Source organism: Poecile atricapillus, chromosome 4 (genome assembly GCF_030490865.1).
Source record: "Poecile atricapillus isolate bPoeAtr1 chromosome 4, bPoeAtr1.hap1, whole genome shotgun sequence".
NCBI lineage: Eukaryota > Metazoa > Chordata > Aves > Passeriformes > Paridae > Poecile > Poecile atricapillus.
In genome coordinates, this window is record NC_081252.1 from 45,649,570 (window position 1) to 45,673,797 (window position 24,228).

At 37.0% G+C, this 24,228-nt stretch overlaps 1 protein-coding gene across 4 annotated transcripts in view; it reads right to left on the minus strand.

Annotated features, from left to right (window-relative positions):
- The window catches only part of FAT1 (FAT atypical cadherin 1), a 104,222-nt gene that overhangs the window by 77,657 nt on the left and 2,337 nt on the right, over nt 1-24,228 (minus strand). For all 4 annotated transcript variants that reach the window (XM_058837931.1, XM_058837929.1, XM_058837930.1 and 1 more), the window contains exon 2: nt 15,215-18,503. In XM_058837931.1, the coding sequence (XP_058693914.1) occupies nt 15,215-18,482 (3,268 nt within the window). In that variant the 5' untranslated portion in view covers nt 18,483-18,503. The remainder of the gene's footprint in view (nt 1-15,214; nt 18,504-24,228) is intronic.

Below are 24,228 nucleotides of genomic sequence, written 5' to 3' on the forward strand. Positions count from 1 at the left end.
AAGACCTAGAAATAAAGATGTGCATAGTTAAAACTACACCAAAACCAGACTATATTTTAAAACATGGAAAAATGTAGCAGTTAGATGGGTAAAGTAGGATAAAAAATGGGGCAAAAAGAGAATTGTAAATAATCAGATACAGTTGCACTTTAACTTCTAGTTTTTGACACTTTACTTTTTGCACATTTTTACAAAAAACAAGTTAAATGAACAGAAAGCACAGGGTTCAGACCATTTAGAAAAGAGAAACTGTTTTTACGTATGTTCCTAAAACTGTCTACATAAAATACTGAGCCCAGAAATTATGATTTGGCACGAGGTAGTCTGGGTGACAAGCAATAAATCTCCTAAGGTCCACAAAGATTGTGAACTTCCTTTCAGGAAGTTGGGGGGTTGGCGAGGGGGAATTTTCGCAATTAGAAGATCTGTGATGGCGCTGCCTTAGAACTCAACTGATTACTTCCAGTTCAAAAAATCTTTTGGGACAATGGCAGACAGCTCCCATTGTCAGCCTCATTTATGGTTATTTTAATAGTTCCAGCTTATTTCTGTCAGCTAGGCGGCTTGTATGTCAAACTTTCGGACAGGCAATATAATTGCTATACAGAGGAACAGTACCATGTTGCTAAAGCTCGATATGGAGAGACATAAAAACCCCCTGATGAGTCCACATTAGGGAAATGTAATGTTAACTCCTATGTCAATAGCAAAAATTATTGTAATACAACCACATAGGAGCTATGTTTCCTTCAGAGAGCAAGTAAAGCAAGCATTGCTGTTACCATGAGCAGTCAATCATGATTTGAGAGAAAGCTTGCTGAATAAAACATGACTGCACTACAGCATCAACATTACAGCAGGTCTATAAAATACTAGAGAAAGCAGAACAAGCTGCCAGCACGTTCTGGGCCAAGCATGTGGGATTTTGGTACCCACAAACGCAGCTTCTCTTACTGCATTACACGAGCAAGGTTTGCAGGATCTGAGGCAAGCCATTGCTCTGGCCACCCATCCCTTATTCAGGACAGTTTTCTGTCTTTAGATAAAGACACAACCAGCCTCTATGTCCCAAGAAACTCAGTTACATAGTATTACAAAATTAGAATAAGAAACTACATTTAAGCAAAACACTTTGCCATAATATTGTTGAGCTGTGTTAAGCTAAGTTACCTTCATGACCAAGAAAACTTCTATTAAAATGTAGGTGATTCACAAACAAGCAAAGGATTTTACAGGTCCAAAATTGTTTGTTTATTTATGAACACCGTTGATAAAGAAGGAAAGAATTTAATTGAATTTTTATAAAGAACGTGTACTTGCCTCTGCACGAGAAATGCAAAGGATGAATTTCTACATTCTTTGTTAAAGTTTGTCAGAATTTCTTAAATACACAAATGAAAAAATACATGCTCTTTAGAACTCTGGCTTCACCAGCAACTGCAAAATCCCTCTCAACTTCTCTATCAATCTTCTTACTACTAAGGAATTGTTGACAATGAGTGTGGTAAGTCTAATAATTTAGCTGGGAAATGGGGAGCCTCTGAAGGGGAAATTCCTCTGCAAATGGCCCCAGGAATTTCAAAACTAACTGGAGTTGACAGATTAACCTAGGTCCCCCTTAGGCAGAAGAAGAGTCTACAAGGAAAATAATGAGACGCATGGGAAGCCAATTATGCACAAGAGCAACACATTTAATTGTTCAGAAACTGGTTTGTTGATCCAGAAGGATCTAGCTGTTTAGACCTCCACAAACTATTAAAACCTGGATAGTTCTGCAACAAGTATACTTTGAAACTATTAAATTTTACAGATTACAGATTTTGTCTGTTAATCTCAGTGTTTAATGACCATCTCAAATAAGGAAAATTGTTTCATGTATCCCAATAATACTTTTTCTGCACACACTGCATTTCTCTCAGATTCCCTTTTTGGGAGCAATCTGAAACTGCACCTAACCTCTTATTACTTCTGCAAAACACGGAAGGCCCAGCAAGTCCAAGAGAGCAGTCCTATCCTTCAATAAGAAGCAGTTACAGCTGTGTTCCACAGCAACTCTGGCTCATGACTAACCAGCGACAAAAAATTGTTGTTTAGCACATGTGTGTGTTATTTGTGCATGGCTGTGGTTCGGACTACTGCAATTTTGGTTCGAGTGTTCAGTCTCCAAAATGTTTTCAGTTGCAGAAGCTGCTGGTTAGCAACGACAGTTTCCAGACCAGCTCTGAACAAGGAAAGACACTGATATCTATCAAAAGGCAGGTAGCATGCTGAGGAATACTGGAAATCAGGCCAATACTGCTGTTCATGTTACTGCACCAGGTAGCTGTATACACAATAGCACTTAATTACTGCCAACAGAAATGCTGCTCCCAAGCTGATTTCTGTGTACAAAGAAGATCTGATATACCTCTGGGCATGCTAATGCTAGGAGAACAAAGCAAATTCACAAAGTCATGAAATCAAAGCATCTGGGATCCAGTGACATCAAAAGACATTTTCATCCTTGTTCTGACAAAGTCAGATTTATTAACTTACAAAGTATCCATTTATTTATTCAGACTTTATTTCTGCTCGTGTTTCCAGGGGGATTCTATATTGATCAGTACCTGTTAAACTAATTTTTTATTACCCTTTGCAAATGAATCAAATTAAACACAAGGCCATACAGAGAAACTTTTCTGAACTTGTCTGGTTTTGAGTAAAATTTTAAAGCTAGGAGAATCAAGAAGGCAAAACTATGTTTACTCTCTTTAGTTATGATTACTATATCAATCAAATGAAAAATCCTCCAAGTGTGCTCATGAGAATCCTAAGCAAATTCTCATGAGCACACTGATGAATCAATACCTAATATCTAAAAAGACGACTTGCAACTAGAAAACTAGAGATTACTTACCAGATGTCAAGTGTACTTATTTGTGGGGGCCTTGAACACTTGTTGGGAAATGGTTTCAGTCTTTCTTACATAAATAATGGATAACTGCACAAACGGTTTTAATCAACACTCTTCAGAGTAAAAAATTACTAACGGTAGTAGAAATGAATGCAAGTTACAGTCAAAAAGTATAAAAATCCATAAATTTAATTCACTTTATTGCTTACTAGCCAAACCTGCAAGCATTTGGATGAACAGAGACCACAGAGTCTCTCTGACAGAATTTCCATTGAAAAAGCTTTTAATTATTCTTCACAGAAACACTCTTTGCTGAAGATAACTGCACCCCTTGTAACAATACCGAAGAGAATGAGTAACACTACATAAAACAATAATTTGTCATAAAGCCATAACAGAAGTAGATCAACTCTTTCAACACTCTGTAAATGAATGAACAATTTGATATTGTAGGTAAGTAGTAGATCATTAGGACACAAAATGCATTTTGCTCCTAAACCACTAAACATTTTTTCCTTGTTTAAGAAATTCACAGAATAGACAGCAACTAGACAGAGCTGTAGCAGGAGACCTTCTCAAATCTCTCTCTTTGCATAGCTGCTGTCAAAAAGACACTCTCAAATGTTGACCATTCTTGTGTTTGACTAGACTGAATGACTCAGTTTCCAAAGTATTTTTTTTATCATCCCTGGAATTACAGACATAGAATGGCATGTATTTCTTATTCCATTTCCTCCCATCATTACACACTGGATCAATATTCACTCAAACATTTACTCCAATAATCAGCAGAAATCTTGTTCTCACTCTAATTGTCACTCCCTTCTTATTAAACAACACACATTAAAACTGATGTGCTATTTGAGTCAATGACAACTCATTTTCCACTAACAATTTTTGAACCTTTTCACACTTTCCTCCCCTACCTTAACTGTAAAGATTCAAATCAGTACAAGATTTCAGTACAGAATCTCACCATTCAGTATGAACATTCTGAAGCAAGCAAAAAGCTAATTGAAAAACCCAAGTTCTATGATAGCTTTTGATTTTATATTTACAGGCACAGCTCCTGACCTGTTGGTTTCTGTATGCCCCCCCCCCCCCCCCCCATTCAGGAATCTGATTAGGAGTGGTGTAAAATAGTTTGGACTATGAACTGCTTAGATTTTATCACTTTTTCTTGCGAGCTATATCCATACACAAGTAATCCATTTATTAACAAATTATCATCTCTTCTCACATCTTTTTTTACTTTAAAACTACTGTCTGGACAAACAGAGGCAACCCAAAATATTACTGTACTAACAAATAAGACAGGTAGAAAGCACATAGGTATAACCAAACATCAATGAAAAGCACAGGTCATTTTCCCATTTCTGATTTATCTGCTGAAACTGATCCTGTAATATTTAAATTACCTTCAAAGTGAACTATTAACACCAGACTTCTTATGTGAAGGAATAATCATCTTTCTTTCCCTCCTCCCAAAGTAAGTAACATTCCTTGCACAGGCAGCTGCACATTTGTTAATCATTAACTGCTTTTGAAATAATGATGGAGAGAAACTGTTAGCTATTTCTCACAATGGTACACCAACGAAATCCTTAAAACAGAAGATGAAGTGAATATTGTAAAATTATTTACAGTAAGAAAAACATGCTGTATTATCACAGCTCATTCAATATCTTGCTGACAATATTAGTTGTTGTGAGCAAGACTTTCTGTGTTCAAACCTAAGTAATTAACTCAAATTTCATCAATCAAAAAATAGCACTTTTAGCTAAAACAGAAAGAGATATCTTTTTAAGAAGATGAACTATGCTGCTAATATCTCGAATAATAAAATAATACATATGGCCAGAATTGCAACACCAAATATAATTGAAGCATAACCAATGCACACATTCCAATCTTATCTAGAATTACTTTGATTCACTCTACCTTGCTTTCATTACAGGAAGGGCACAGCAAGGGCATTCCTCTTAGATCAAACAGAAAATTCCACAGACAGAAGTTTCCACATGTCTGATTCGTTGCAGATTAAACCCTTATCATTAGACAGCAATCTCTAATTTTCATAGAGACAGGATATATCCTGTCATGGCAAATCTACAGGCAAAGGGGGGAGAAGGATTAAAAAAAAATAAATACAAACCCCTTGTAGAATGGAGATGTACCTCCCATGAAAGAGCTATACATGCCACTCTCATAGCTTTGGAGAAATGGAGGGGAAAACATCCCAACATTAAAGATCACATTCATAATTCCATAATCCATAATTCCATCATAAACTTCTTTGCACTGAAAGTCTTCCAAGCTGAACTACCAACCTCCCTCTCTCTTGTAATACAATCAGGACTACAGGCAACATCCAGGAAGTCTGCATTCATTTTTAGCATATTATTCATTCACTTTATTCACTTTCAGCATATTATGTCACCAGTATCTTCATTTTTTTTACCCACATGACTGGATAAACTCTGTAATGCTCGCATACATTACAAGTAACATTAAAATCAGAAGGCTATTCCATAATTCTGCTTCTTGCATTTTGAAATTTTTAATATAATAACCTTTTAATCCTTAAATCCTACACAAAACATGAACAAGCACTCTACAATTAGAAAATGCAAAACCAAAACTCAGCAATTTTCACTTTCTGGTGTATACAGGTGGTATCAGGCTTTTTGCATCAGCAAAATAAAAGACTGCTTTTTAGATAAATACCCCAAATGATTGATTTGAGATACATGCAGATTTTGGAAATTATTTATGTTAGAGAGGATTATTCTAGGTATTTTCCATGTGTAACTTTCCCAAGATACAAGCAGATATTCAGCTCTGTTAGCAGCAATACCACAAGTCTGCAAAGACACAGAACTCTGAGACAAATGAACTATTAATGACCACCACTACTAGTAGGTCAAGTCAATTTATATCCACTAACTCAGCAGTTTGCTTTTTAACCCTAATGCCAATCCAAACTATGCTTAGTTCTTATAAGAACCATGAACATAGTGATTATCCTTGTTCACAAATAATTTTAAATTAAAAAGAAGCAGTGATTAGATAGAACACAAGGAGTTTGGGGAAACCTTATTTTTGAACACAGAAATTATTTGTTGCACTCCTGTTTCTAGATTCTTTGGACACTTCAGTTTTTCCAAAAATCCCTCTCTGATGACATTGGAATGCTAGAGATTTTCTTTTCATGAGCCACATGGAGAGTGATGAATTGAAAATTCATTTCTGGTCACATTCAGTTGTCCAGTGTAATAAAGTCGCAGATGCAGTAAGAATGATATACAGATTAAAAAATAGACCTGAAAAACCTAATTTCAGCAAAGCCCAAAGTATTTTTAAATCCAAGTTCTAAAGCTGCAACTACTGCATGTAATAAGTTCTGGAAGTTTGCCAAATGCTCATGTAGGTTTGTCCTTTGTTAAATATGTCCAAATGCTGTATGATTAAAGTCTAAAATCTTCAAAGGAAAGAATAAACATTATGCAATCATTTCAAGCTCCCCTCCTTTGACCTTAATATGTACTTCAAAAGCTCAGCAGATGCTTAGTAGGAAATAAATCCCCAATTCAACAGATGTCCCAACAGTGATATAGCAAGATGCACCTTCCATAGCTTTTGGCAACCCTTCCCTTTTATTATTCCTCTGCTCAAAAGTACTTTCCAAGTCAAAGGGAGACCCAAGCAAGTTAATAGGCCGTTAATATCTATTCTGCTGCCTGAACTGATTGCTGTTTATAAGGTAACCTTTGGGACCACATGTGACTCAGCCCCAGTTCATCTCCTACAGAGACATAGCCCCCAGGCAGCTCTGTTTTCATCAAACCAAGCTGTAACCCAATCAACACCTTTCACAAGAGAACAATCCCTTACTTTCAGCATGCCTGCAGTAGAGGAGGGGAGCCTCAGCTTTTGTATGGGATTCCTATTTGGCAGCTAAGGTGATGTTTTACTCAGTAGGACACCTTAGAAAACTCAAACTACTTTGGAAGATGCCACTGCCAATAGAAAACATAAGATGAATATGTTTGTCTACAACTAATTCAGCTTTTTCCAAAGACACATTCTAAAAACTGCATTAACAACCTAATAGCACTTTGGGAGTTGCCACCATCACAAATGCAAATTACATGGTTTTCCTCAAGCCTAAGAAAGTAAAGTAATTCCCTAGCTCCAGGCTGCTCAGGACCTTGGTCCAAACCCAGGGCTCCTAAACCTCTGCCAAACTGAAAGTCAAATGCCAGGCTTAGTTTGATGCACCTAAAAAGAAACACAAATGCAACAGCATCATATCACAGTTTTACCCAGTGGCACCATTAGTTCTAGACCTTAGAATGAACATAATCACACCCTCAGTACAGTAGTACAAAGCTGCAGTCAAAAGCAGATGGTCCTTGACAGGTTAGCCTGGTAACCTCTTCTGAACTGGAGTTACTATCATGCACTTAACTAATTTTGGGTGTGAGATACTTTGCTTGATGCTGGTACCATGGCTGCCTGAAACCTGAATTTAGTCATCTCCTAGTAAAATACTTTCTGTATTGCTTTCTATGGATAGCAGAGAACTGAGCTCAGTCTGGAGCTATCAGTCTAACAGGCAGTGGGTCCCCAGCTCTTTTATTTCTTTAATCGGACACAAATTGTATTAAATTTGGTCTGTACTCTTTAAAAAAATTTTTTTTAGATTTCTCCTAATACTAGAGGAGATCTAGAAATACAAAAATCATTCTTAGTAAGCTGGTGTTACAACTATTTGTACTGTCTCATAAAAGAGAATCTATGTGCCAAATGCCTCATTTTTAAAACCAAAACAAATTGGCAGAAAATATATTTTAGTTGCATGAAATCTTAAGCAAATGTTTTTTAAACTCAAAATAATACTCAACTGAGGCAGTTGCTTTTTTTTTTTAACATAACTAATTTTTTCTTGCACAATGGCCCAAGTTTGCCTTAATGCCACAGAAGAAAAATACATAAAACCAAAATTAAACCATACAGATCATCTTCTGCATCAGCTTCACTCTCTTTTCAACATCATACTGAACACATGCAAACCCACTGGGTTACCCTTAATTAGAAAGTAGAAAATAATACCCCATTTTAGAAACAGTCTACCCAAGTTTTTTTCGTATCTATAATTAACAACCACAAGTATGCCTCCTCAATTTAAGTGTCCCACACAGATATGGTTGTCTCTCCCATCTTGCAGACTAAGCTAGAATTTCAGCTCTGCTCCACATATAGCATGCTTGATTACCACTGAAAATTATGGTAGGAAATGGAGGTCATAAAAACAGGGGGATAAATGCTTTAAACCATAGGTCCTAGTGTTTGGGTGGGCAGAGTACCATAAGTGGCTTTATTATTTATTGTCACAACAAAACCCTTTTTTCTGGTGGTTCTGGAGAAGCTTGATAAGGACTCTCCTGCAAAGGATTCACAAGAGTGTCAGCAGGAGAGCTGAAGTGTGCAGACCTGGTCTAGAGTCAGAGAAGTTGTTCTCATGCTGCTCGTCTTTCTCAATTCAACAACAAAGGGAGAGAATACCCAAAGAACAAAATATACCAGAAGAAAAAATCCTAAACATGTATCAGCATTAAAGTATCTTTCCAGAGCAGTTAACTACCCAAGTAATCCTTACTTGCCCTGCTGCCTTTCTTTAAGTAATGTTATTTTTACAAAACTATCCACACAGAGAAGTCTCAAGGAATTACTATTTCTGCATCTCTGACCTAAACTAATTCATGCTTCCAGAACAGCTGTTTTTTTTATTATTTTGCACAAACTAAAACTTCTTGAACAGATATGTTCCCAAAATTTCTCAAAAGACAAAAAACCCCAACCCAACATACACTTTTACAGAGATATGCACAAAAATACATCTCTCAAACTCAGAAAGTGTTACGTTAATTCTTTCACGAGCTTTAATTACACAGTATTCAAACAAATAGATCCTTCCCCTTGTACTGTTTTAATCAAAGAAATAAGTTTAACAGTTTCTGTTCAAATTCCTGGTGTTGAGCTTAAATTCTGTTCCAGATGCCATTGTGACAACTAACCAGCCAACTCCAGAATCCAAAAATAATCTACATAAGCCCTTTGATTACAAAAAAACTCCTGCCTGCTGACTAGAATGTCATTCAAATCTCCAGCATACATCAGAATTAGGTTTTCTCTTAATTGCAAACTGAAGTGCTGATGCAACCCCTCATTTAAGCAATTAACCTTCCAAATTAACATTTATAAGCTTAAGAATTTAACTCTAACTTGGAGTTTACAGAACCTAGTAATCATTCTGGGTTTCTTTGTTTGTTTTTTGTGGCTGTTTTGCATGTTGAGGGTTGTTCAGGTTATTTTTGTTGCTTTAGGTTTGGGTTTTGGTTTCTTGTTGGTTTTTTTTTTTTAGTTTGGGTTAGTTTTGTTGGTTTTCTTCAAACTGCATCAGAATAATCTAAATTCTTACTCTAGGACACGTACGCCTCAGCTATTGAAGAAATGTAACTGCTATAGCTACATGGGCAAATCATTAACTTCGGTGCAATGTAATGCAGCCATACAGAATGCAGAGTAGGATGAAAAACATTTGCCCGAGAAACTAATTAGATACCTGGAAGATTAGTCTGTGCTCTGAGCTTCACTCATGATTGTACCTGAGCTAGCTAGGGTAAAACTTTATTGTGCAAAAAGCTGCAGCCACTTAGCCTTTTTCAGAAATACAGAACCTCTTGATTCTCTCTCTTCAAACGTAGTGGGAAGAACCACAGTGCTTTGCAGGAGTAAAATACTATCAGAAGACCCTATTCCATGAGGGTCTTCTTTCTAGTTCTCACTTTTAACTGGTCAAAATACTCACAGAAGGAGTTTTAACTACAAAACCTATGTGCCAAGAAGACTGCAGTGTGGACAGAAGACAAGCAGGAAAGGCCATTGTCACAACATTTGTAAACAAACTTAGTCTATGTGAAGATACTCTAAGAAAATTCTAGTGGGTTTAATATGATTGACTAATTCTTTCTCTAGTACCAACATCACCTGATCAATTACAACTTTTAATTTAATGTTTCATAGCTTTCTTATAATGAGATTTACCCAACATATTTTTCTGGTCATAGTTTTCAGCAACTACGGTCTGACAGATCTTCAAAGACTCAGAAAAAACACTAAGCCAACACATAAAATGGAATTTCTGTAGTAGAAGAATGAAAATTATTAAGAACTTCTTGGTGTCTTTTTTTTTCCTTTTTTTTTTTAATTTTAAACTGAGAGAAACTAAGTTTTTGCATATCCTGATGTTTTTATCCATGACTTAATACAATAAGGTTAACAAAGTATACAGAAGGAGCAACTTTAAGATGAAACATTCAATAAAAGTGTGAAGAAAGTCATGTACTTGAAAGCTGCTTAACTACAATTAACTTAAAACTAAGTCATACTAATCTTAGTTTTGATTTAAAATGCCTCCCCTATCTCCAAGTATTTTATGACTGTATCTTCACAACAGACAGAAAACATTCCCAAGTATCTGAACTTGTGTACTGTTAAACTGCGCTTGGTTTGTGCCAACTACTGTTCTTCAAAGAGCAGGGGGCACAGTTAGGAGTGATTAGGATTCCCAATAGATGATCTGGGTACAGTCACCCTTTCTAAAAGTACAAGAGTTGTTGGTATAGATGCAGGTCAGTTGTCTTCTGTTCCAGAAAATTGTGCTGGTTTAACAGCTATCCAGTGGGTGGTTACGTGTTCTGCACCACTGATGATCATAGAGTTTAAACTTTGCTAATGCAAGTCTTAGAAAAGCTCAGAAGCCAAAGACCACTGAAGAAATGGAACCTGAAGCAATCCCTTATGTACAAATGTTAATGATATCCTGTATTTAAGTTAGTGTATTTACATGAACACTACAAAGCAATGTTAAAATACTTATTACATGTTAGCCATGTTCTGTTCCTTTTATGAGTATAATTCAGTATTTTGCTTAACACTATTAAAATCTTATTCATTCTCCTTAATAAATGTCTTCCCAGCTGGAAATAGTTCTGGTAATATTAAAAATAGCATCCTATAGCCATTAAGCTTTATTTGACACTATTTTATGCATACAGATATAGTGCAATAAAATTAATTTTCTTCCATATGCCCCTGCTAATTTTTTTTTTGCTGCTCCGTTAATATTCTTTACCAAAACAATTCATTTTTCCTTCTCACAGTAGCAAGGTTACACTTGAAAATTACATGGTTTTAAGGGAAGACTACACAAAAAAGATAAGCATCTGAATATTACAACCCATGTGACTTGACAACTCCCCAAACACAAACTAACCAGAGACTGGGAAAATATTAGAAGAAAGTATCAACTCTGTGCCCTGCCTATGCTACTGGTGATAGCATCTCAGGCTACAAAGATCTTTGTTTTAATAAATCACAGTCATGCAACTTTTTACGTCAGCAAATTAGTTTAATCACCTTTGTCCATATCATTAAAGCAAAATTACTGTTCTTCTATAACACAAACTATAGCTTCCATCTTTCTGTTAACCTTTGAGGAGTGCAAGCACTCAGTGGAAATGCTCCATCCTTGAATTTGAAAACCAAAAAGTAAACAGGAAGACATTCTTCTTTTGGAATAAAAACTGGGACGAGGAAGTTTCAGTGTTGCCTTGGTCCCACAGAGCTTCTGCCTTAGGTTCTGCTCCAGCAATTGCTTCTGTAATTCTTTAGAGTTTTTCTCAATCGAAGTAGCAGCATGGTACTGACATGATTTATCTCACTTTTACTGCTCTGTGCTAATGGGATTTAGATGGTGCATGGGTTTTTCTTGTGGCACACTGAGATCTGCATCAACACAATGCCTTCTATTATTAATACACACCGTTGTGCTCAACTCCTTATCAAATTCATTGTTAAAATATTTTACTGCTGCTTTAGCAGGCAATTTATATAGCCAATTGATCATCTCAATTTACAGCCTTCAGTTCTGCTCACAAATAAAAAGCGAACTTAAATTCCAACTTCTCCTGAACACATACCTAAAGGATAAACAAATGGCTTTGTTATATAAATTCACAGCACAAAAATCTCATTTTAACATTTTTCCTCTCATAAAATATCCCAAAGTCTTCATTTATCATGCAATTTAAATTTTATTTCTGTACAATACCAGGCACAATGGACTATTGTACTTCTGAATCATATATTGAGTGATGACCTCTAATCTCTCTCCCTTACCCCCTTGGCTCCCAGTTAACAGTTTATGAGCTGAAGATAGCATGAGGTTGAACCTCAAAACAATCTCATTAGTATCATTTATTTTCTTTAGCCATACTTTCAATCTCTATAACTTCCTGAGGAAATGGGTTTCATGACTTTATTACACTTCATGTGAAAAATACTTCCTTTTAGCTTAGGAAAGAGAGAATACTTTAAAACCTGTTAACTGTGTGTGCCCTATTTCTTACATTACAAAAAATAGACAGTGATAGAGGTGCTACAGAAACTATTGTAATTTTCTAGACTTTTATCATCTTGTTCTCCTCCTTTTCTGACCATTACTGCCTTTTCAGTAAGAAACCTAATATATGCTAACTACCAAATTCACCCCTAGCATATCTTTTTTCTGTGTTTACTTGAAAAGCATCAGAGCAGTCAGGGAGCTAATAATCAAAGCAGCTCCTGAGTTTGGAAATATTTGGTTTAGTGCTCCCTGCTAAGAGATTCACTGCTAATGGATTGGGCACAACTTGCAGAAAACAGGACCTATGAAAACCCGCTGACCAAGGTAAGTGTTGGAAAACAAAAGACGTCATGGCAAAGATATATTAAATAACCTTGTGAAAATACCAGAATTACAGGTAAAAATATCAAACACTAATACCATTTCCTACCTTTTGAACTGTAAAATTAAAACAAACTAAACATGGGAAACACAACCTAAAAGTCAACAAAAATCAGTGCATGGAATTTCAATATTCAATGTTTCTATCATCATCTAGTCTACCTGCAAATATGATTGTTGTCCTTTATTTCTTCTAAGCAGGGGATAAAAGAGCCACTCTGAGCCACGGAATAGTTAAGTGTTGATTTGAAATAAGTTCTTAAATCTGAATTATCTGTCTTTGAATCGACAGCGTAGTATGATGCTCCTCAAAGACAGCAGGAGCATATAGGCACGTATCAGGGGTAAAGGCAAAACAACCTTTTAGCAAGCTGAAAAAATTAGCAAGTTGCTTGACAAATCTCTTCTTTCTCATTGAAAGAAATTTCACAAATTCTTCAGTGTGCTTTGTTGGCTGATAATCAGTCTGCTCCCTGTACCAAGGGCAGTCCATTTTGAAAAATATGACAAGTATTCAGACACTGCAGTACAAAGAATGCCTTCAAGAACAATTCTGATAGCTTTTTACCAAAATAAAGTGTAAATCCAAAATTTAAGGTACATTGTCAAGTTTGTACATACTCAGTGTCCTTTCCTGAGTTCCTAAAGATCAACATTTGATGGAAAAAACACATCAACCAAACTGAAATGAACACTTTCTTCCCCACACCAGTGTCATAAGTTTGTTCAGTAAGATTAAAAACTAGCAACCCCTCTTTACCACCACTCCATTCCCACCAAATCCCTCTACTTTCATCCCCAAAGAACTTCAAACACTAGATACCAGATATGAATACAGACAATGCCTCTCCCTGGCCTTGAAAATACAGAGCCACTGTTCTGGACATTATTATTAAATAGAAGCTGGCTTTGGCCCAAGCTCTGCCAACTTTGTAAACCCATCTGATAAAAAACAACTTACTTAAACTCACACTAATTCGTTAGTCAAGTAGTCAACTAGCTTTGTGCCAAGAGTAGAGAGGCAGCACATGCAGAGACCTAATTCTGCCATGGTAGTACCATCACAAAAATACACATACCTGCCCTTAAACAGGTCCATTCTCACTTACTGCTACCTACCACTCCAATAATAAATTGCCAAACTCAGACTCATCCTATAGGACAACTAGAGACACTTCTAAAATACTGTAACACACAGTGATCTTTAATATACTTATGTCAAAAGAAATGCATAATGATAGACAAATTAATACTCTGTACAGATACCAAATGGCTAAAAGTGAAGCTACAAGGTCTTGGAAAGAAAGTATTCAATTCTCCACTTTGAGAAAATCTGTTTCACTATCTTAACTATGTGCTTTGTTAAAAGCAAAGCTAAGGGAAGCATTGCTACATTTCAACCTGTACAGTTTGTTCTGTAGCCACAAACCAGGTAATTTGGTAACTGACTTTCTAGAGAAGAAAAAATAGTTAGGAACAGTTTGTTCACCCAAACCCTAAGGAGTAAAGCGGCTTCATAAGTCTCTATTATCTACATTCACAACTGTGGGAAGAATATAGAACACACCAAGTGACTACTGGATGAATCAGACGTCATTCCCACCTTTTATTCTCAGTTACAAGCTTTTTTTTCTTTAAGACATCATCGATCACATATGTCATCATTTACCTATATGTAACCTGTAGACAAATGTAGCACCAGATTCCTCTTCAAATTATGTCAAGATGCTTAGATAATTGCAAAATATCAATGTTCTGTCTTTATCAAAGACAAATTAATAACTAGCTACATAGACATCCAACCAAAATGTTAAAAATCAGCACTAGACTGGAAATAAAATTACATTTCTTCTGAACACATGACACTGGAAAAATTCTAACACTGCTCATCGATGTATGCATTATTTATTAAATAAGTCAACACTTCAGTCTGTTTAATATGAGGTTTTTCTAAGGCTGCATCAATGCTTCCTTCAGTAGAAGCCTTCTGATGAAGAAGGCACTGGTTACTGAATTCTAGATGAGCACCTGTAAACTCTGAAAATAACTAACAAAACCAGCACATATGGCAATATCACATCCAAACATAAATCCAGTAAAAGGAGCAAAAGATAATGTCACTTAAGACTGGAAAGAATGACAGTCCCACTGTCCACAAGACACTCTGTGTGTGTGCTCACATGTGGCAGATCTCCATTTTATATCAAGAATATTCCTACTTTTTCTGGATGGTATAGATTTTAAGACTTAAACATGGCTTAAGGTAGGCTAGATGGAAGTGGGAATATTAGAGAGAAATTACTTATCAAATGTATAAAAATAATTTCACTTAAGTAGCAGACACAACTACACACACTGTTCGTGACATCTTTTTGTCCTAACAAGAACACCCGTCAAAAGTGACAATGCTGCTTCTCTCTTTCCTGACATTTGATTTTATTTAGTATATGAAAATAATGCCACCTTACCTTTTTCTTCATCTATTCGAAAAACTCCTACACCCGAACCATCTCTGATGGAATATCTGATCTCCCCATCTCGTCCTGCATCTTCATCATAAGCAGATACTGTCATTACTGAGGAGCCAACAGGAGCATCTTCTTTCACAAAGCCTTTATCTGCGAATATGGAGAACCGTGGCGTGTGCAAGTTTTCATTCACATCAACTATCTCAACCTCAATGTAACACGTCGAGGACAATGAAATGGGTTTTCCTTTGTCCTTGGCCCGCACTGTCAAGTTATAAAGTTGCCTCTTTTCATAATCCAGTCTTTGTACAATACGTACTGCTCCACTTATTTTGTCAATGTCAAAGGTGCCGTCTCCACTGTCCAAAAGGCTGTACCGTACTTGACTTGACTGGCCTAAATCAGGATCATAGGCTTCTAGCCACGTAATAATAGTTCCCTCAGGAAGATCTTCTCGAATTTTCACATGATAATTTGAAGGAATAAACTTGGGAGGATTGTCATTAACATCTTCTACAGCCACTTTCAAAATAACTGTTGAAAATAACTGAGGTTCTTCAGTAGGCTGGTCCCTAGCCTCAATTTTCAACAAATAAATGTGCTGTTCCTCCCGATCCAGGACCCCTACAACTTTCACAACTCCTGTCACAGAATTAATAGTAAACTTGTCTGTATCTGTAAGAAGAGAGTATTTCACTTCTCCATTAGCCCCCAAATCTTTATCAGTAGCTCCAATTTGAATTATTGCGCTGTTGGGCTCTTTATTTTCACTTACATCAACAAAATAGCTGTCTTGGAGGAACACCGGTGGGTTGTCATTAGCATCCAAAATTTTTATATCTAAAAGGGTCCAGGCAGACTTCTGTGGTATTCCAAGATCATAGACAGTAATATTGAGAGTATATCTATCTTTTAGTTCTCGGTCAAGGGGAGATAAAATTTTCAGCACTCCACTTTCCATATCAACAATGAAACTACTGTCTTCATTACCTGCAGAAATAACATATACTAGCTTTCCATTGAAGCCAGTATCAAGATCGGTAGCATTCACAGATATTATGCTGGAGCCCACAGGCTGGTCTTCTTTTATCTCAATGCTACTGGGGAGAGTACTTCCAAACTGAGGTGCATGCAGATTCACAGAGTGAGTATCAAAGAAAACATCCTCAACTTCTCCACGATTGTGCAACTTATTTGCTTGTAAGAGTTTCTCTGCAAGCATTTTGGCAACACCAGTTTCTTCACATTGCAAGTTGACTGGTTTGCGACTACTAGCTACAGTTATGTTGATATACAATGGTTTTGCAAAGTTCTCTCCATCTGTAGCTGTAATTTTCAAACTGTAAAAAGACATTTTAGCACCTAGGCCATCTATTAGTGACTGTTTGAGAGAAAGGACTCCAGAATTTGGGTTTAGGCTAAATAAATCCAGTTCATTTCCAGATTCAATTTGGTATCTCACCAACTGGAGCTCATCAGCATCAATAGCAGATACAGTCGTTATTTGTTCTCCAACACCAAGATCCCTGGGGATTATTCCCTCACAATTTATTTTCTCAAACAGAGGTATATTGTCATTCAAGTTATTTAAAATAATAGTAACAGGAGCTTCAACTTCTCGGCGATATGGTATACCCCAATCAGAGGCTCGAATCCTTAAATTGTAAACCCTTGGCATCAATTCATAATCCAAGTCTTCTGAGGTACTAATAATCCCACTGAAATGGTCAATCACAAATGGCAAAGGATTTAGGTTTGCAATGCTATAGGTCACATAACCGTTTTCCCCTTCATCAGGGTCTTTTGCACTTACTCTCATGACACTTGTACCTATTGGCACATTTTCATCAAAGGAGGCTTTATAGGATGTCTGAGTAAATTCAGGAGGATTGCTATTCATGCCTAGTACCTTAATTAATACTTTTGCAGAAGCTCCTCTGTCACTCGTCACAACTTCAAGTTCAAAATGGGATGCATATTGTGCTTTTATGGGTTCTAACGTGGTAATAAGACCAGTGTGAGTGTTCAAATTGAATTTTACTTTTCCTGGTGTATTTTTAAATACATATTTTAAATGAGGGTAACTAGGCACAGCTTTCACCATTATCACAGGCGTGTTTGGAGGAGCAAATTCACTTATTTCAGCTCTATATATCTCTTTTTCAAACCTGACAGGACCAGACTTAAATTGTGGTGATGTCACATGAACAACTTTTACAGAAGAAAACTGTGGGGGATTCCCTTTATCTTTAGCTTGAAGGGTAAGGTTGTATCCGAAAGGGTGACTCTCCCAGTCAATGGGAGCAATGGCTTTTATTCTGTATTCTTTGCCACCTGGAACAGACCTCACAGTTTTGAACTGTTGAAGCGCATCTCCTGCAACAATGTTTAATGATGCTATTTCCCCATTTGAACCCTGGTCATTGTCCTCTACGGTTACAATTGCATACGTTGGATCTGTGTCTGATTCTGACGGAGTCAATGGAACAGCTGTAATCACAGGGGCATGCTCATTTGCTTGCTCTACGTGAACAGTTAGTTTTGCCATACTGCTTATGCCACTGCTACCATACAGCTTCAGCCCACGGTCCACAGCAAGAATTTCCATCTCATAACGCTTAGTGTCCGAGTAGTCAAGTCTACCAGTTAGAACTACCACTCCACTAGTTGGATGTATAGCAAACACATCTGTTCTTTCTTTAAAGCTATAGTAGAACTCTCCATTTGTTCCTATATCTGCATCTGTCGCACTGACTCTTGCGATGCTGGTCCTTATTGCTGTGTTTTCAGGCAAAGAAACACTGTATGATGTTGGAGAAAACAAAGGCCGCAAGTCATTTGTATCCAGTACCTGTATCCTGACCTTCGTGCGTGTTTCAGCATTTGTATTTTTTTCAACTGCTTTAACAGTCAGCATATAATGATCCTTCACCTCCCTGTTAAGGATGGCTGTGTTTCCTCCCTTGGTCCTTATTCTCAAAAAGCAAAAGTTTCCAAGAACATACTCTTCAGCTTTGAACAAGTTCTCACTGTCACCAGAAATAATTTTGTATCTTAAGTCCCACAATGGATTTGTAATGTAAATGCCCATTTTCACTGGATGCCCAACATAAGTCTTAGCTGCAGAATTCTCATACACAGTGGCATTATACTGTACTTGTGTAAATTGCATTGATGGAGCATGGTGTGGCCTTTGATTTCCTTCACAGTTTCCAAAATGCTGCACCAGCAGCATCAGCAGCAACAGCATAGTCAAGTATCTTCCCATGGCAGCGATTACAAAGAAACCCTGAAACAAGAAAGAGATGTAGTAAGACTTATGATTGTTCAAATGTTTATCAAATAAACATTGATGCTTAGATCAGAATTCACACTTGAAAGAAAGCTGTAGGTTACACATTTAGGCTATATCCTTTTCTTGCAGAAAGTGTCAAATTTATTTGCAGTAATAGAAACACAGATAAATTAAAAACTCCTAAAAAAAGCCAAGAATCCATTACATCAAAAGTCTAGGAATTACTAATGCAACACAAGAGGAACGCAGAATTAAGTTCAAATGAACATTCCCATGAAACAACATGCTAGAAGAAATATGTCAATGCTGTCTGCTATGAGAAAACTAACTGGATCTGAACTAATCTGGAGTAGTGAACATTCACTCCAGTTCTCTACTTCATACATGACAATGATGTCTAGTAGAAAATTCTCTTCCCTCATTTAATTTAGATTATAAAATGGTTGATGTCCAGCTATGTGGAAGTAAACTGCAAGAGCTGGCTTGATATTACCATCAATTCTTATAGTATCCTATGTACACCTGTTCCAAGAATTATAAATATTATAATCAGAGAATAGTACTGTACTGTATTCCCTCCAGCTCTGACTATCCTTGTAAAAGTAGTTCTTATCATAAAAAAATAAAATAAAATCAAGCACCACTAAGGTGTAAAGCCCATAAAGAATATTCCTTTATTCCCCTCTCAGAACAGATCCGAAACAAATTAGTATCAAGAGCTATGGGAACAAGAATCTATCAAAATTACTGGAGGAACATTTCAGTCAGGTTTCTCCAACGCACTCCAGAAATGACAGAGAAAGAGCCTGGAACAGCAAGACAGTCATAGAGGCACACGTTCACTGGATTTGCCTTTTGAAGCCAGTATAAAATTTTTGCTATGTAAATCTACGCAAGACTGCAGTAGCAAGAAAGGCAGAAACCTCAGGAACAAGACATCTGGGACCCCCTTCTTCATGCGGGTTTACAGCAACCATCTTTTCTCCTTCAAGTCTCACAGTATAACAAATCAAAGCTTCAGAAGGCTCCCTAAACAAGCCCAAGCTTTCAAGATCTTGGGGGCATAATTTCTTTCCAGCAAGTAGAAAGCAATCTAACATTGTCTTGATTACTTCAATTAAGTAGTATACATTTATTTCTTTCTCCTTTCCCTGAGTTTTCTTCCCTGGCCAATCTGCTACACAAATCAAACTAATTACTCACTGTGTCGTTCTTTTATTGTTCCTGACCTTTTTCTCCCCACATTTTAGCCCTAGTTTGCCCTTATCCTATTCTTTGGCTGTCAATCTCTCCCAAGTGCCTATCTTCATGCTAGTTCTGCTCACCACTGGTAAAATAATATCACATGTTGTCTCCTTCCTCCACTCACATTTTCTCTTACAGTAATTTCTCACTTCCCTACTTCCTACCTCCTCAGGTAGATATGTGAAAGACCACACTGGCTGACATTCCATGGACTTACTCGGCCCACTAACAAACATCAGAGCAAATTAATTTACTTGTGTCAACAGCTCACTTCAAAACCTTAGAAGGAATTCAGTTACAGATATTACTAAGTAAAAGATTTTGACAGGAATTTAAGACTCAGATGCACACAAGCTATAGGAAGTATTGCAGAGAAGAAATGAAAAGGAATATCCTTTTGGAAAGAGAAAAAAAAAGCTTGTCTTTCTTCCAAATCTAGCATTTAAGCTGCACAATTAAAACCATAAATATAGCAAACAAAAAGTGAGTAAGCAAATAACGAAAAGCATTAAAGCTCCTTGAAGTAAGTAACTAGCTGGAACCAATATTTACAAGGTCTTAACACTGAATGAAGAAAAGGTTGGGACAGCAAATGAGTGAGGTTGGAACAGTCACCATTTCAATGGCTTAACAATATTATTCCTCCCTATCTGCTTTCTTTCCCAGGCTATGATATGTCCTGGGAATACAGAAACATTTGGGTCACCAGGGCCTTATGTCCCAGCATACTGCCAAGTTAACAAATATTCACTTAAAACCAAAAAAAACCAAAACAAAATAAACTCTTAAACACAACTGAATCATTGCAATAAATAGCTGATACCACTAATTCCAAAACTTTGAAAATTTTAAGATGCCACCAGACTGGCCTAAAAGGCAATGTTAAGAAGATTGCTTAAAACATCATTTTAAAGCAATCAACAAACCCAGCTTTTCCTCCATCTTGCTGGAATTTTGGAAGCCATCTATTACCAATGATCTGTTACTCAGTGATCAAATTTTATGTTGATCTGAACAGATGCTTCCCTCTTTTTTTCCCTCAGCTACACTAGGATTTTTTATTATTATTTTTAATTTATACTGAAGTCCAAAACCCAGCTTTTCTTCAGATGCTGTAGCACCTGCTAAGTCACTGCCTATGCTTATGTTTGGCAACGGGCTATTTGAAGGGGTGGATTTATAATGTAAAACATTGTATCTGTTTGTATCTTTCATCTTTTGCCCCTCACATCTCAAGCACATTAAATGGCACGTGTACCACACTGAGATGCATTAAACTGCATTAAGACATCTGAACTTCCCATTAATATTCAAAGCTGAACATGTGTAGGTTTCACTATTACTGTAAATATTTTTCTGTGCCATAATACCTTGAGTACTTCTTGCTGCTCTTCTGCAACAACTTCATGTCTGCTCAGAACCAGCAACAGGCAGCCCATTACTAACAATAACCACCAGTATGAGAATCCAATCCTCAGCAGTAACCCCCACAACTTGCTGAGTCACAACCAAGAATGTTAAAGTATCTCTCAACTGAACAGCTAACCATGTCAGATAAAAACAAGTTAGCAATTTCTTTCTGGATGACACTATTTCCATCTTGTCATAATTTATACAGCTACTAAAAACTAAAAAACATTGACTATGATCATCCAAGAATCAACAGTATATTCTTGGAAAATATCTAAAGTATTAAGCAAACCCAGTTATAAAGACCACTAACTACTAAGAGAAAGTATGAAAGCACTAAGATAAAGTGATAATGTGTTAGATATAAACTCAGATGGCTCATTACAGCGTGCCAAAATGACTGAATTTAAGAAATATTTTAGCCAAAGGCTACACTTTGAACTCCTAAATTTTTATTATCTTTGGAATATGACCAGTTTGGGATTTTCTGTATCCATGTTCAATATATAAGGCAACCATTTGCTTACCAAAACATGATAGCCCTAAATTCATAAGCAGTGCGCTTATTATTTTGAAAAGCTACTTTCAAACAAACTTTGATTTCCTATCTGGAAATTATCATTCAAATAATTTTTATTTATATGCATGTCCAGGTCATTTTGATTTATACGCAAATTTGGCACTGGGATATGTAAGACGGTTTTACTACTTAGTTACAACATTATCAAAACTATTAACGGATAATAACATTAACATAATTTGTACACGAAAAAAATATTAGTGCAACTTAGAAATAAGAACTGTCCTCACATTAAAGGTGTAAGTATAATTTTGGAGCTAGCAGAGCTCAAATTGGTAACTTACAAATTAAGATGACTGGATAAGATAGCAGTAATACAAAAGACTGTTTCTCTTAGCAGGAAATTTATGTAGTAACATAGCAGTATGTAGATTTCAAAGTTTATAGTTTGAGATTTAAAAGTTTAAAGCCTAAAATACAGAACTTAGTAAACAGCAATTTCAATGCCAAGCAAGCCAAAAAAAGACCAAACCAAGTTCATCTTGCTTATCATAGATACATTGAACCAAGCTTACCATGTATCCGTGGGGAGCACACACTGAGATATTTACTCCCACACCAACAGAAGTCACAGGCAGAAAAAGGACCTAAATCAGGCCATATAGTCTTAGTCTCATTGCTGTTCTTGTTCTACATGCAGGCTCTACCAGTTAAGTCCAGAATAACCTACCCACCAAGCAAAACATTAACTGTTTACTTTAAAGGTGAGTTTTGATCAGCACACCCAACTGATGCTGTCTGACAGAAATGCACTGTGAAACTGAACAGTCATGACAGAATTTCTAGTGTAGCAGTCTAAGAGAGGCCGTGTGACTTTGCAAACTGCACTAACTGTGGTCACACCTACCCTTTCAATTGTTTAAAAGCAATTATTTATGTAGTCTGATGGGAAAAAAGAAATACCAGGTTTAGCTGTTTCAACACACTTAACTTTCCAATCAAACAAATTAACAGTGTCTTTTGCTTTCCAGAGAGTGAAGGCATCTGTTTTGGTATTCAGAAAATTAACACATGATGAGAGTCTATGGTAGCGTTACTTTAGTAAAGCTGGTAAGTTATTCAAAAAATGTACATTGTCTCAGAGATTAATGTAACAGTTTCAACTTGTGACTAAAGTCCAGTAAGTTTTATGTTTGTATTCCCCCATGAGTTAATCCCATGAGCTATTTTGATTTATGTTTTCGAGATACTACCTGTTAAAAAGAAAATGCAGCAGCTATATTCCAACGGCAGGCAAAGATTCTGAAACCAGAATGATTTGATGGCCTAAGATTCACATGGAGAATTTCGACTATTTATCTGTAGGCAGCTCCTGGTGTATCTAACATGAGCTCATCAGCTGTGCAAGTAAGTTTGATTGAAATTTAGCATGGCACCCTAAAATTTGTGATAACAAAAATAGTTATACTGATTTTGAATTCAGTTTTAAACTTAAAAAAAAAAAAAGGAAATCTTCGAGAGTTTAAAGCCACTTGTTTACTTGAACTGATAGCAGAGAGCAGAATTAACGTAGCCATACAAAGTTCTTTAGCACGCTTAATTTAAAAAAAAAAAAAAAAAAAAACAAAAACACAGAACCAAAACTCTTCCTCTGGGATGACTACTAAAGCTCGCCTTTCAGTCTCCTAAAAGAAATTTTAGGATATCACGGTGAATAAAACAAAAACTTGAAAAATAGTTCACAGCATGCAAGTAAGATATTTACTCGCTAAATAGTTGCATTATTTCCACACGGTTAGAAAAGCAGTTGGGAAATACACATCTATTATACAACGTTCTTTTCTTTTACAGATAGACAGCAGAGGTGGTAAAAGAATACAGGTAGTATTTCTTATGCCACTCCCTAGGAACAACTAGTCTCCAAGTACTTAAACCGCAGGAAAACCTGCTGCTAGAAGGCAGCATTTCTTTAACTTAGTAATGCGTTTCCGAAAAAAAAAAAAAAAAAAAAAAAAAAAGTTTACAACAGAGGGATACTATCAGCGGTAACACACGAGCGAGATTAAAAAGTGCATCTTTCAAGCATAACTTTGTTCTGTTTCAACTGCCCTGAAGAAGACTAAAAGCATCAGCAGAAGCCGACTGGTGAGGCCAGCCGGGCTCTTCCGGGGAGCCGCTGCCAAACGTCGGGTCCTGGCGGACGCTGCCCTTTACCTTTCGGAGCAATCCGGGGAGGAAAGCAACGAGGGACGCGGTGTGGAAGTGCGAACAAAGGAAGAAATTCATCCTAAGGTACTTCTCACCCGCCGCGAACCGCCCCTGCCGGCTCACCCGGGAATGAAGTTTGCAATGGCCCATCAGAAGCACTCAGACACCTTGCCTCAGGGAAAAGCACCACCGCCAGCTCTTTTCCCCTGCCCAACTCAGGCGGAACCTGCCCGCTCAAGTCCTGCTGGCTGTCCGGGAGCGCGGCCCCGGCTACAGCCGGCCGGGCCGCCGCCAGCCGCGGGGGGAACGGGGCGCCGGGGCCCGCGACGCGCGGGG